At 41.2% G+C, this 14,842-nt stretch overlaps 1 protein-coding gene across 2 annotated transcripts in view; it reads left to right on the plus strand.

Moving 5' to 3' along the window:
- Positions 1-14,842, plus strand: part of NIPAL2 (NIPA like domain containing 2) — a 67,272-nt gene that overhangs the window by 13,051 nt on the left and 39,379 nt on the right. For both annotated transcript variants that reach the window (XR_011807405.1, XM_005027003.6), the window contains exons 2-4: positions 3,175-3,243; positions 4,973-5,144; positions 14,668-14,727. Coding sequence is in view for 1 of the 2 variants with exons in the window: in XM_005027003.6 (XP_005027060.1) it covers positions 3,175-3,243; positions 4,973-5,144; positions 14,668-14,727 (301 nt within the window). In the remaining variant the exon portion in view is untranslated. The remainder of the gene's footprint in view (positions 1-3,174; positions 3,244-4,972; positions 5,145-14,667; positions 14,728-14,842) is intronic.

The following is a 14,842-nucleotide window of genomic DNA, read 5'->3' on the forward strand; positions in this document are numbered from 1 at the left end:
TCATACACATGCACTGTTTTTTCCCCTGGATCCCTAACCTGGGCTATGGACCAGGACCCTATGTCAGCAAGGCCACAGCAAGGCCAGGTCCCCACAGCCCTGCCCTGCTCAGCCATGGGCCCTGCTGAGCCAGGCCCACCTGTGGGCCCAGGTCCCGGCCTGGCCTCATCCCATCCCCACCCAGGGAGGTGACCAGTGCCTGGTGTCCCTGACTCGGATGGAATGGGATGGGATGCTCTTCCCTGATCACCCCTGTGGGGAGCCTCTGACACTACTGGCTCCTGGGACATGTCATGGGGAATGCTGAGAGAAATGCTGATCCCAGTACTTCATAAGTAAGTCCTGAAACTATGGTCACATACTTAGTATTTCCCAGAAAATTAGGAGACTGAGAAGACCTAAATTTTTGAGCTGCTTTCTGTTCCTGACAATTTCTGGAACGTGCAAAAAGAACAATGACTTTTAGGAGAAGTTTTCTGTTGAGACATGGGGGTGATCATCAGGTGAGATCTTGTGTGTCGAAAAGCAAAGCTCACATACACCTAACAAAGCAAAGCTCTCATGTAGCTAATGAGGCAACCACTGAGGTATGAAAGCAGTCAGTTCTGGAGGGGACACCAGTAATGCTCAGCAGTGGGTTTAATTTTACACTTTTTTTTTTAATTAAAGATTGAACACAGTTTCACCTTCTGCCCACCAGCTGTATCCAGGTTTTACATCAAGAGAAAGGGACATTTATGAGAATTATTATGGGCCATCACAGCCATTCCACAGGGTGCCTTGCACCTGGGTTTTCAGCAACTGCGTTAGGGATGGATGTCAGACCACACGTGGGGATGTTGTTTTGCCCATCCATGCAGATCAAGCTTGGAGCCCTCCCTATTTCCACCCATCTTCTTTTTCACTGACAGCTTGGCTCATCCCTTGCTACCATGACTTATGTGTGCCATGCATGGGGACCACTGACTGCCTTTAAGAGTTAGGGCTCCTGTCTAAGGAGATGCAAGTAGGTGCCCAGAGATGCAGCTGTAGGAGCAGGGTTGTCTGCTGAAATGGAAAAAGTCGCGGAGAGACCTGGTTCTCTGCTGGGACTGAGGGGGATATATTAAAATTACTTATGTGAAAGCAACAAAATGATGGATTAAATGAGGTGGCAGTTCCTGTTTCTCTGTTCCCTGCTGTCTCCTTTTTCTTAAACCCTTCATGATGAGGCTGACAAGGTCACCTCTCCACCCACTCACAAAACGAACATGTCATTTAAAAAGAATAAGTTTTTGGGAGCAAGAGAACAATTTTGATTTAACTGCTGTTTTATTGAAATCGTTGTTTGTGCAGGATGATGAGGGGAGCCAAATAATCCCCTTGTGAAGTGGTCAAACTTTGCACAAGGTATAGTAGCACCAGCATCAAAACCCGGGGGAGGAAAATCTGCCACTCTGCTTCTACGAGTGGGGACTATCTGGTAGCAGTTCCCCAGTGGGTAAGGAGGCTGCAATGCTGCTCATGTCCCTGTAGTAGTTAGTTCTTGATATCAGTAGAGACATCCATGCCAAGGTGTGCTTAGATGTCTTGTCATGCACTCCACTCTGAAGGGTGTTCCCAGAGCATGAAAAACACAACACACATGAGAGCCCAGGGTGTGCTGCTGCTGGAGCATCCACTGGGGCATACTGGGATCTGGAGGAGAGGATGAAGATGGGAAGGACCTGTAGTGGCCAAGCACCAGATGGTCTGGGCAAAACTCTGGAGTTAAGCTTGTTATTGAATGCTTCTTACATACAGGTTGTGGCATTGGTGCTATTACTTAGCACAGTGGGTGTGTGAGTGAAGGGAGCCCTCTTGCCTTCCCCTCTCTGCATCCTCTTGTTCCTGCCAGTCTCATTTTGGTGAGACACAGCAATCTGCCAAACATTTCACCCTGTGTGATTCTGTGGTCTGCTTCTCCTGAATCTGAGCCACTGCAGCTGCATGCAGATGAAGACAGTTGGATTCAGCTGTGCCTCTTAAGATTATCATCCATTTTTAGACCTTTTGTGAGAAGGCTGCTGTTTCTTCACACTTTTGGAGATGCTCTTTCCTCATCTGGGAATTATCTAGTCATACCAATAATCTCCCCTACTGTCGTCTTCAAGGCCTTTCTGGACCACATATTTATAAACCTCTATAAATATTGAGGTCAACATTTCTCTGCCTCTGGTAGGCACTGCCTGTTCCTAGGTCCCCAGGGGCCTGACAGAAGAAGAGTCATAACAGCTGAAACTGTGAGCCTGGTTGGATGCTGCTTTACAGCTTGCAAGCAATAGTTGTGCTGGGTTATGTTACCCTGACCTTGTTTGTAAAAGCCCACTGGTAGTAGAGTTCTTCTCTACAAGCTAATGGGGCTTCTCATGGCACTAAACCGGTGGCTTTGGATGGGTGAATACGCTTAGGACAATGCACAGAGGTTACAACATTTTGAATGTCAATGGGGAGCTCTTCCTTGTACATGTTATTTAAACTTGCTGAGACGGCGTCTTTCAGTGGCTGCTCTCCAGAATGAGTCCCATTTGAATGTTTTTAATTGCTCAGCTTCATAGAAAGTTTGCAAATCTTACTGAAAATTAGACAGGCTGATTAGAAAAGAATTTGGTGAAATAACACAATACATTAAGGAGACTGTCAGGAGACCTGTGCTTCTAGCTGCCCTGTCAAATAGTGGATATGTTAACACATAAAATAACTGTGTTCCAATATGAACAGTTTGATTGCTGTTGGTTTTCCTTCTGGATTCTGTAAGAAAACAGGTCTTCATTTATTTATTTATTAATTTATTGAAAAGAAGAATACATGTGTGTAGTGTTCAGCTGTGACCTGTCTATTTAAGTCTTTTGCAAGACTTGAGGATGTATTCTACCAAAGGCCAGCAATCCACCTCCTGCAGTGGGATGCCCTTTCAGTTCCCACTTGTTTACTACTTAAGCCTTAGGCAAAATGCACCAGCTTCATTATTCTTATAGCCCACTATGCAGAGAGATTTTTTTATCAGTTTGCTCAGTGCAGTGTGAACTCAGTGACCGAAAAGTTCAATGACTTGGTTTTGATTCCATTAAAATGTGCTATCAGAAAAAACACTGTTGTATGTTTTTTCTTAAACTACTAAGTATTTTTGTATTTCTTTGTTTTGTGATCTTGCAGACTCAGCTCTTGGGAGTTCTACTTGCTGCTGCTTCAAATTTTTTGATCAGTGTCTCTTTGAGTATACAGGTATGAAATTATTGGTCTTTATTTTCTGTCGTTTACATTTGGCATATAACTTTTTTATAATTTGTTTTTATGCTGAAGTTCAAAATACAAATTGTGTTACATTTAATAAACATTCCCACTCTTTCTTTAACTAGTGTTGTGCAGTAGTTTTCAGCAAGATGATAGTTCTCAGGCTGTTCTTTGCTGTGATTCTCATATGGGAACACAATAAAAATTCATAACTCCTCCTTCTCTTCCTTATAATGTGCCATAAGTAAGTACCAGCTGTGACCTACATATAGTCCCACTGGACATCATGTGAACATGTCTCAGTATGTCCAAATCTAAAGTGGAAGTGACTAAAAAATCTTGGGGGTAACTTAATGGGGTGATTAATGTAATTAAATGCCCATAAGCATAAACTTGTTTGCTTTTTATTTGTTTATAGAGACACAAAATGCTGGATGTCACCGCAAATTGTTGGTTTGTGGATCAGGGAAGTTTGATTTCATTATGCTCCCCATTTTCTTTCAAGGGCTAAACTTCTTTCTAGTATTTCAACCCCCGAGCATGTTCCACAGCATGAAGCTGCAATAATGTTCTGCTTTGTCTCTCTGAGGGAAATGACTGAGACGATGGTATATCACAGACATTACTCTTTGGCCCATATTCTCCAGCATAACTTACAGAGTAGAATGGAAGCCTGAGGACAATGATTTACAACTTCCTTGTGACTCTGCAGTGGCACTTCCAAAATCGTGTATCAGATGGTGGAGTAAAACATGTATTTTACAGCCATTTATACAATAATAGCTGTGTCATTTGGTTTCCAACTTTTTTTGACTCATTTGTCTGTGCAGAGGGGCTGGTAAGAAATCTGAGAAAGGAAATTATATTCTGCAGAGCTAGTGCAGAACATTGCATCCTTCCCTATAATGACACCTTCCTGACGGTGAATGCCTGGACACTGTTTCAGAAGTCCACCGTGATCAAAGTCAAATTATCCCATTATATACAGGTTCTTTCTGTACAGCCAGAGGGAAAGCAATTGTGACATGCATAAATGATACCTTCTCCATGCCACTAGAAGTGTTGATGAAATACTACTTAAGTATATATTAAACCTGTTGACACAGCTTTTTTTCCTTCTGAAAATAATGCTTTACCTGAGCTCTTCTTCCAAGATCAAACAAGAGATTGTAGCCAAATCCTAAATTCTCCCTTTTGAATTTAAAGATCTCCCTACAACATATGTGGTTAAGTACTGCCTTTTTCATCCTGAAATTGTATTTCTGGCTATGATACGTATCAGGGGCAGGAACACCGTGGAGTCCAGTCCCCTTCTCCCAGTTTGTTGCCACCATTCTCATTATGGCCCATCTCTTCCCTCTGAGTGTTTCCAGATTCACAGCACAACCTACTGAGCTGTGCTTTGAGAGAAGAACAGAGGCGTGCAGGGATAGCTAGGAAGTACTAGCTAGTATTCACTTAATCTTTTTCAGATTTATTCAGAGGTCTAATTTTTCAGTCATTTCCACCACGGCTGAAAAAGCACACATCTGAAGCAGCATTGAGTTAACACAAAGCCGTCTGTCTGCAACAGCAAGCTGAAAGGCATGTTTAAAAAGAAAACTTTGACGCACCTGGAATTTGAAGTTGACAGCCCCCTTAATTACTCCACTTTTATTATACGTAAGAACACAATGGGAGCCTTTCTTTTCATGCCTGTTCCTAATAATTAATTTTCTAGAAATGTGCTCATCTCCGACTAGCTTGCCAAACAGAGCCGAAGCCCTACTACACGAGCAAGCTGTGGTGGTGTGGAATTATCCTCCTGGGGCTTGGAGAGGTGGGCAATTTCACAGCCTACGGATTTGCCCCCATTGCCCTTGTCGCTCCACTAGGATGTGTATCTGTCATAGGTGAGATGGTTTGCCATGTTTTGTTTGGGTACATACTTTAATTGAATGCTTATTTGTGACTGGAGGAATAATACCAGGGGAACCACAGCAGGAATGCGAGGGGAAGATGTTAATGTTGTGGTTTGAAAAGAAATGATTCATATAATTACACGAGCTGACAGTTTAACACAAACCCTCTACTTAACTTGGAGACTCTTCTAATATTTTTTCTTCTTCTATGGTTTTGTCTTTGTGGACTCTGTCACTCTGTGCTGTGCTAATCCCTGCCAGTCGAGCTGGCAGAGTGGGACCAAAAGGGACTAGAAATTTCCTGTAGTGGTTTAGCTTATTTGTGGACATTATCAAAGCTGTTCATTTGTTTCTTCATGTGCAGATTAATTGACCTTTAGCAGAATTATTCCTATCCTTAGGGCTCATTTGATGCAATCTTACTCTTTACTTCATGATTGTTTGTTTTTTTGTAGTTAAGGTATTTGGGTATTATCTTGTGTATGAGATGTCTTGATTCTTTGATAAAGAAATGTACGTTTTAAAAGATGCTATCATGTTGTGCTAATGCAGAGCAGAGTGGACAGGGCAATATATAGAGTGTATGAAAACCAGAATACAAGGTGCAGCTGTATCCCTTGGTCAAGTTGCTTCACATCCACAGCTGAAACATCCAGGGTTGAGATATCACAACAGCTCCGCACATGCTGGAGCTCATTTGCTTGCTATTGACAAGTGATAACATTTCATGGTCTGTGTCTAGCTACCAGTTTCAGGCTTGGAAGCAACACTGTGGTGAGCGATTCTGCATGGGGAGGTAGAAAAGATGAATTATCTTCCCTGTGGACTGTCTGGCTGTATTGGAAGGAGGCAGCCAAACATATGTGGGTGCAATTTAGCAATAAAGTAGTGGGGGAAGGAAACTGCAGGCAATTTACTGTAACCTTTAATGTTAAACTATTGCAGAATTTTGCAGAATGAGATATAAAACTGCTGTAGTTCACCATTGTAGGAAAGCTTTCTCAAGGAAAGGAATGAGATATTACCTGAGATGAAAATGTAAATTAACATGACATATCCCAGTGTGATTTTGGTGGCAGTAGTTTTATCTTTAACAATTGTAGACATTTCCAGATGTTTCTGAACATAAGGGGACTTGATCTAATTTGTTGCCCAAATTGAGGAAAATGCAAATGTATATACATCTAGCAGGAAGAAATGAAAAGCATTGGGAAGTCAAAAAATTACGTTGGTTATTAAGCTACTACAAAGAAAAGGTCATATTTAAGATGATTTTTATCTGGGCAGATTCCTTCTTCCTTACCTTTGCAATATGTGAAGGAACATTGCATATGTTTCCTTCATTCTCCATTTCTCCTTACAACAAGTATCAAGAAGCCATTTTCCTTACTGTTATATTTTATCAAAACTCTCAGCCACTTTTTTTTTTTTTTTAAACTGACCCCATAATGCTTATCCTGGAAGACCCCAGAAAACACTTCAATATCTTATTTTCCATTCCCACATATCAATTGTCAGTTTCCCTTTCATAGCCCAAACAAGAGATATCTAAAATTGTGTTTAGTCTAGCAAACATTCCCTTAAGGAAGGGAAAGTAAAAATGATGTAGACAGCCAATTACAACAATAACTTCCTAGTAACACTTCCTACCCCCTAGATACTTCCCTGTCTTCTGAAATTAGAGCTAGAGAGAGAGAGAGCACATCCTTTTAATTTTAATGGTTCGTCATTTAGGACAATGACAAACTGACCAAGACACATGCAGTTCAGCTGCTAACAACTGTGCAGAGGATGGTTTGGCAGCAGGTCTTCCAGTTTCAAACATCAAGAAATATTATTTCATTAAGCTGTGACATCTTTCAGGTGGGGGACAGTGGACTTTGCACAGTCTAGTTGGCTGCTCTTCTGAGGTATTGTCGAATGTGCAACTTTTCATAAGTTATTTTTCAAAATGAAGAAATTAAGCACTTGTTAACAAACTCCAAATTTGTGTTTGAACCTTGAGTCTACCCTTCATATAAACACTTTTTTTTTTTTTTCTGAGTTTGGTGTCAGCACATCTCAGATGGTTAGAGCTGGCCCCATCGCTGATGTTGGGTACTCAGTACCTGTGGCCATGCAGAGGGGAGGTGTGCTTTGTGCTATGCCCAGTCATCAAGGGGACTCTCCGAAGCTCTTTGTGACTCTGGGTCTACATGTAAAGTTTTCTTTGCTTGGAAACCAGGGTGTGGGGAGAGGATAAGGCACAATACAGTCTCTCCAAAACAGATTTGGGCTGTACCCATCATGTATCTCCAGACCTCTGAAATAAGAAGCATCCTGGGTCTTAAAATAGATGGAGCCAACATCTATTATGCTCTGCTACCACATTTAACTGCATCCAACTGAATTTTGTGTTTAATCCGGTATCAATTAAATAGTGAAAAGTTTTTGCTTTGTCCTATTGAGCTGGGTGCTTCTGATGGATGCTTTAGAAAGAATCCATCACCACAGACCATGAGTTGGCATGACACCAGCAGATTTTTCTTTTTTCTTAGAATTAAGCTACAAAGACTATATTTTTCTTCTTACACAGTGGAAGTATTTCTGTGTGTGGTTGCAATGATGCAAGCTCTACATCTGTTCAGGGTTTTAAATAGTTTGAGAAGACAGCAGTTGTTTTCTTCAAGAGGAAAAATTGGTAAATTTTTAATTTAAAAATGGAGAAGTAATACATGTTTGATGTGATCATTAAAAAGCTTTTTATACTTAAAAATTAAAAATCATGTTTTACATGTAGCTTGGGTAATTTTAGACTCCTGTGGTTTTTTGCTCATTCTCTTGCTTTTGCTTGCAGAAATAACTTAGAGGGGGTTGGATGAGGAGAGGCCAGTGGTATCAGAGATGGGTTCTTATGCAGTTTTCCTCATTCTCTAGAGATTTTTTTTTGCATTCAACTCACTTAGACTGACAGTGTTGAGATCCCTTTACATTTTTGGTATGCTCCTTCTATGTAGCTGTGGGGCAAGATATTGCTTTAGACTTTGAAAACTGATATCTCTGATGGTGCTTTAGGGAAAAGATTCTCAGATATTCTTATAGAAATGGATTTCTCCCACTCACTGTAACATAACACCTTTGTGGTCCAAGACCGTGGGATTTTGCGAACTCTTGTTAATGAGGACTGGGAAACATTCACCAGACTATTCTTTAAAGTGCTCTATTTGTACTTGTCTAGAAGATACAACAAAAGGATTTCCAGGGTCCTTTCTTCCCTCTGCAGCGTGTATGTTCTGTAATCCAGATTCCAGAATTAAGCTTGCCTTAATGGTATCTCTCTTGAGCAATTCCTCTGACATTTTGCTTGCTTCTTTATTAGGATATTGACAGTGGGGATGGGGTGGAACATTTAGTGTCCTGTCCACCACTTTTGTAGTAGTGATATTTAATCATGTTAGAAATGTTAGATGTTCAGCGCGCAGAATAGCTACCAAGATGTCATGCACCAACTGACTAAATTCTGTAATTTATTATTATTTTTTTATTTAGTATGCCATTCATATCACAGAATCACAGAATGGTTTGGGTTGGAAGGGATCTTAAAGTCCATCCAGTTCCTGCCCCCTGCCATGTGCAGGGCCACCTCCCACCAGCCCAGGCTGCCCAAAGCCCCATCCAGCCTGGCCTTGAGCACCTCCAGGGATGGGGCATCCACAGCTTCTCTGGGCAGCCTGTGCCACGGCCTCACCACCCTTTGAGTGAATAATTTCTTCCTAATATCTAATCTAATCTAATCATCTCCCCTCTTTTATTTTAAAGCCATTTGCCCTTGTCCCACCACTACACCCCCTTACCCAGAGTCCCTCCCCAGCTTTCCTGTAGGCCCCCTTTTGGCACTGGAAGGCCTAAAGGTCTACCTGGACCCTTCTTCAGCCTGTCTTCATAGGAGAAAATATCTACAATATAAACTAAGAATAGGCTTGAGTGATCATTTAGCTGTGATGGATTTGTTCCTATATGTCTTGGGCAGAGTTAGTGCTCTGTTTAACCCAAGCTATATATGCAGATATTCTTTTGATTTCTTCAGATTTGTGTTACTCCTCCTCTGGCACAAAGCTCTGAGCAAATGTAATCAACGATTAAATGTAAACCATGATACAGTGATCAAATGTACTACCTGCTTCATCTTCTCTCCAGATCTTCCTGACTGTGTGGCATGCTACACTAGCTCGAATGGAGTAAAACATCTCCTACTGCTTCTCTATGGGGAAGGTCTTGAATTTCTTCAGCTCAGAAGCTAGACAGGACTGAGGGTCCATCTATATAAAGCATAATTTAAGGTCACATTTTAAAATGTGACCTTCCCCAGCAGCAACAGCATGCTCACAGAGTGAGCACTCCTCAGCAATTGTGTGAAATTAGCTGGGTGAACTTAAACTGCTTCATAAGATGGAGGCAGACCCTTAAATTGCATAAAACTGTGTAAACGCTTGGACTCAAAGTGAAATGTTTTCCCTATTTCACAAACTGAGAGAGGTGCAAACAGTAAACAAATCTTCAAATCATGCTCCTCCTTTGGTATTTTATGCAGACTGTTAGTGAAATGAGTAGAAAAGAGTTCTGCAAAATGGATGGTTTTGAGAGCCTTTAACAAATTGATGTGATTTTAGCTTTGCTACCAATCAGTCAAGCTTAAACAAATGAATATTAGAGGCTAATATTCATTTTGTGTGGCTATTGACAAGACAGAAGCAGCATAGGTAGTCTGTGTATTTATAAGGACAGTACTAATCTATTTAAACTAGTACACAAAGCTAATCTAAGACTTGAAATGGAAAAAAAATGAACATTACAAATATGCTAGCATTTAAAGTTATGGACAGTTATGAAACAAAGGTGAAAAGATGAGATTCATAAATGGGTTCAGTACCAGGAAAACAATTTAATAATGAAATATTATATAAATATTTCATATATATATATACATACTATATGTATATAATTATGAAATATTTGTGAAATAGTTTCAGGTGGAAAAAATAAGTAATAAACACTTTTTTGGACTGGAGAAAATGCAAAAAATACACTCTAAGGATCAGTATGTATTTTCTGTCTTTAACTTCTATTCTTGTATATTATTCTTTTCTTAAAACAAGCAAACAAACAAACAAGAAAAAAAGCCTAAGCACAGATTTCATGTCTAGGAGGCAGAGGAGTTGTTTTGTGAGCTGGATTCTCACCCTTCAGTGTCTGCTACTGGCAGAACCCACATATCATGCTATTCTTTATTTATGTTTCTGCTGGAGAAAACCTGCATATGGAGATAATCTCACGCTATCACTCTCCTAGGAGAATCAGCATCTGACTAATTTATGTGTAGCACCATTACACCTCTCCCTTAAGGCATTTAATTGCATATCATGCAGAAAATGGATGTTTCCTATACTTTTCTTTTTTTTTTTTTTTTTTAAATTAAATTGAAATTCACGTGCTGTAGTTACAGACAATGAATACAAAACAGACCATTTTATGCAGATGTGTGAAAAGGCAAGGTTGTTTCAATATAATGATTAAGCTCCTGAACAAACCCATTTTTTTCCCATTTTCTACCCAATAGTTTTTATCATGATAATTTTTTTTAATTTATTTTTCATTTGAAATATTAATTCCATATTTCCAAATTGAAGAGCTTCATGAGCCTTCAGAAAGGTTAAACTATAAAGATACAGATATTTTAGCAACCTATTTACTTCTCGATTTGTGGATATTGATGTAAACACAATGCAATCAAACCAAGAAAATAACTTAAAGACTTCATTAGGATGTATTTTCATTTGTATGGTCCTTCTTTGCCCAGGCCTGAATCTGTAATGTTCAGTCCTTAACAGAACACCTCCCAGATTTTTCTGCCCTTCTCTTGGTCTAGCAGGCTAGCTGCCACTGCTTTCAGCAGGACTAAAATCTGTGCCTGGTTTTGAAAATTTTGCCTCAATAATTAGTTAATAGGCTAAAAATATTCTGATTCAGCTGAAAGCATACAAATGGCCTCAGACAAAGAAGGACGCAGTCTTTGCTTCAACGACTTACAGGCTGATCCTTTAGGCTTAGTGTTGTACATGTGTAGTATTGCTAAAACCAGCCATTCAAAAACAATGAGAGTGTAGAACAATGATAAATTGCTTGTTGTGTTGCCAAGCTGTTGCCAGCTTATGCTCTGACACAGTTTTTTTTTGTTTGCCTTTCTGCATTGTTGAATTCAATTGATGACCAATTAAAAAAAATCAGAGCCTATTCCTCACTGACATGGATCTCGTTCTCTGTGACTGTCTATAGCCTTGTTTTTTTTTTAAAGAAAAGCAGGCAAACAAATGAAGAGTTGCAAAGACATATTAATACTTTTCAGCACAGCAGTTGCCCAACTTCCTTGGTCTATTCATTCATACGGTTGAACATAATGTACAGTGATTTACTTCCCGCATCAGTATAAAGGGGAAAAGGATGCCCACAGCTCCTGTGACAGAGGGGGAACAAGAGAACCCTGGCACAGGAAAGGGAAGATGGGGTCTGGGTAGTAGGAAAGGTGTTAACTTGTAGATCTGGTGGGCTTAGCTGTGGCCTCTGGCTGCCCACTCACTCTTCTGCCAAGGATTCAGGCACATCGGGGCAGCTTGGAGGCCACCAGGCACAGAGGAGACAGTCAGGACAATCAATGTGTTTGTCAACCAACATATTGGCTTGAGAAGCTGATGTCTTAAGCAGCACAATGTACCTGAGACTGTGAAATGGAGCCCAGAGGAATTCAAGAAGAGGGGCAGAGCAGCTGTGAGGCCTGTACATTTCTCCCCAAGCTCCTGGGGCTCACGGGTTCCTTTCACACCCCTTCTCCTCTAGCCCATTGTTTCTAGCGAGTCGCTGCCTGTGCTGGAACAATCTGCCCTCGGTTTGTTTGATCTAACCTGGCTCCAACCCACACTGCCAACTGGAGAACATAAAAGGTTGTTTAAAAGTCACACTCACAGAGCTTAAAACCCATAAAACGACAAAATAAAAATAAAATTTAAATAATGCGTTAGGCAGTGTATAATAACAAAGTGCTATTTTGGCTGTGCTCATGTTGCTTGCTTGGAATTCAGTCCTGAATGTAGTAGCCAGAACTTGCCAGATGCTGATCAGACTCATGCATGTCCTCCAGCAACTCAGCCACTCTGCATAACCGTTCTCTGCTTCTTTGCTTGGATATACCACTTTGCTTTTCTGCTTGACTTGGATGCATATGAAGCTTTGGTGGCTTACCCACAGGGACAGTTGCCTTTTTAGTTCAGTCGCTACCCTGGGTTTTGCTCTCCTCCTCTCCCAGTTGCACCTCCCCTCCTACTGCAGGTTTTGCCAATTCCTCCCATCCCAGATGGCCTAATGTATGTCCTCAAAACCTCTTCTTTTTTTAGGTTCCTCTACATACCACACATCGTAAAGTGCATTAATTATGCATATATTCTGTTAAGCTCATGATCTCTTGTGCATTACCAGCTATCTCTGGAGAAAGAGCTTGCAGCATCTGAATGCATTATTAAAGCGGATGACAGACTGAGTGACAAGTTTCATTATCTGGATGTGTTCCAGTGCCTGCCTGTGCCCACTGCCAGCCTGAGAGCTTGTGATCTCCCCAGGCTGCCATCTCCAGAGAAGCAGGCAGTGGAATTTGGGGCATAACTCATCTCACCCCGAATTGGATGCCAGTACTGGAACTGAGCTTTAAATTGCATTTAGTAGATCTCCACTGAACGCACTGAGAGCCCAGACAATGGGGCAGTCAACAAAAAAGAAAAAAAAAAAAGAAGGGGAAAAAAAAAAAAAAGAAATCACTCAGGTCATTAAGCAACAGGTCTTTGCTGTTGCAGTGGCTGCCTGCAGGGGTGGTCTGAGATGTGGTTCGGGAGAGCTCTGACAGCAAGGAGACAGAGCAGTAATTAATTTCTGCACTAACTTGGGTTGCTGCTGCTTCTTTCCTGGCTTTTATCCTCTTTCTTTTCTGAACCTAGGTAGCTCTGGCATTGCCAGTGTTGCCTGGAAACCAGTGTCTTTTCTCCAGGAAAGTTACCACTGAAACACCGAATAAAGGAAACCATGTCAGGTAGCTTACTTTCAGTGAGGTGCTCTCAGATAGAGATTCTTGTATCACTCTTACTCATTTACTTAGGTCTCCATCACTCTTCATGCAGTTTAAATTTATGACTTACACTTTATCTGATTTTCTACCAACATGATGTTGAATTCCAGTTCTGTTTACCTCTTGTTCTGAACCTCTTTTTATATATCTAGAGTACATCTAGTAGCTAACAACAGATTAATTTTTGCATCAGAACAACAGAGGTAATGAAGTGGAGATGGTGAAGAAAAAATCTCTTATTTCAAGAATAAACCAGTAATTTCATGCTGTAGGCAGGAACGGAGCTCCTGTAACAGCTTCCCATGATTTAGGTTCAATGTACCCTTTCAGAGTCCCTCCTGAGCACAGTCATTCTCTGAGAGGTTTCTAAATGAATCTGATATTACTAACACACCTCTCCCAAAGGCCTTTCCTCATCTCTTCTGGACAGGAACTCTTCAGCCTCTGTTGTCTGTCCTTAGAGGTAGATGCTCTAACGTTGCCTGCTGGAAGAGAGCCACCTCTCGCAGGTGGCTGACAGTCTCACCCATCTTAAGTCCAAACCCCTTCTTCTTTCTCTAGCATGTATCCACACTGAGCTGCTTACCAGAAACCCTGTCGTGATCACTGTGCTGCTGCTCACCCACCCACCAAGAAGAGACAGGGCCGGGAGCAGGCACCAGGGAGATGTGGGACCTGGGCAATGGAAAGGGATGCCAGGACCCTAAAGGTCATTTCCAGGGCCCACTTCCATTTTTCCCCCTCTTCATTAGAAGTCACTCTAGAAGACCATGAGCAGCACTCCTGTAGGGCATATGTGCTAGCTCCCCCACCTGCTTGTTTGCAGACATCAAGACCAGTCTCTTAGTTCATTACAAATATGAAGTTTTTGCAGTGGCTTTCTTCCTCTCAGTTGTACTGCTGCTACTTCACTTGTAAGCCTCTAATCCACTGAAGTCAAGAGAAGCAGAAATTCTGCTTCTCTGTGGTGAAAATTGTTTTAAGCAAGTCCATGCAGTAAGCTGATGATAAAAGAGGGAGAGGAGCAGTAGGGCCACTCAGTGCCTGTTTCCTGACACTTCCCAGTATGACTGAATGAGGGCAGTTTATGCAGTGCCTGTGTGGGAGATGGGGAGGGTATTGCATCCCTGCAACCATCTAAAAGCCTGCTGGATGTGTTTAAAATCTTACAAAAACGGAGTGTTGGTTGGTTGCTGGAATGGACTCTTGTCTGTTTATATCATGGTATGGTGCAACAACAACAGCCTCAAGATATATTTATACTTGGCCCAGGGCAGTTTTTGCTATAGCACTTGATATATTCTATCATATATTAAAAAAAAAAAAAAAAGAAAGAAAAAAAAAAAAGTCTTTATAATTCTCTTCTAGGTACCGCAGTTATTTCTGTCTTATTCCTAAAGCAGACCGTGAGGGCTGCTGATATATTGGGTAAGTAAAGCGTTTGCTAATATGGACATGTGTGTTGCCATATGCTTAGCAAGCTGTAACTCTCACGCAGCCCCCCACCTTCACACTCCCACTTCACCAAGCAAGTGTTTCGAGG

Source organism: Anas platyrhynchos, chromosome 2 (assembly GCF_047663525.1).
Source record: "Anas platyrhynchos isolate ZD024472 breed Pekin duck chromosome 2, IASCAAS_PekinDuck_T2T, whole genome shotgun sequence".
Classification (NCBI taxonomy): Eukaryota; Metazoa; Chordata; class Aves; order Anseriformes; family Anatidae; genus Anas; species Anas platyrhynchos.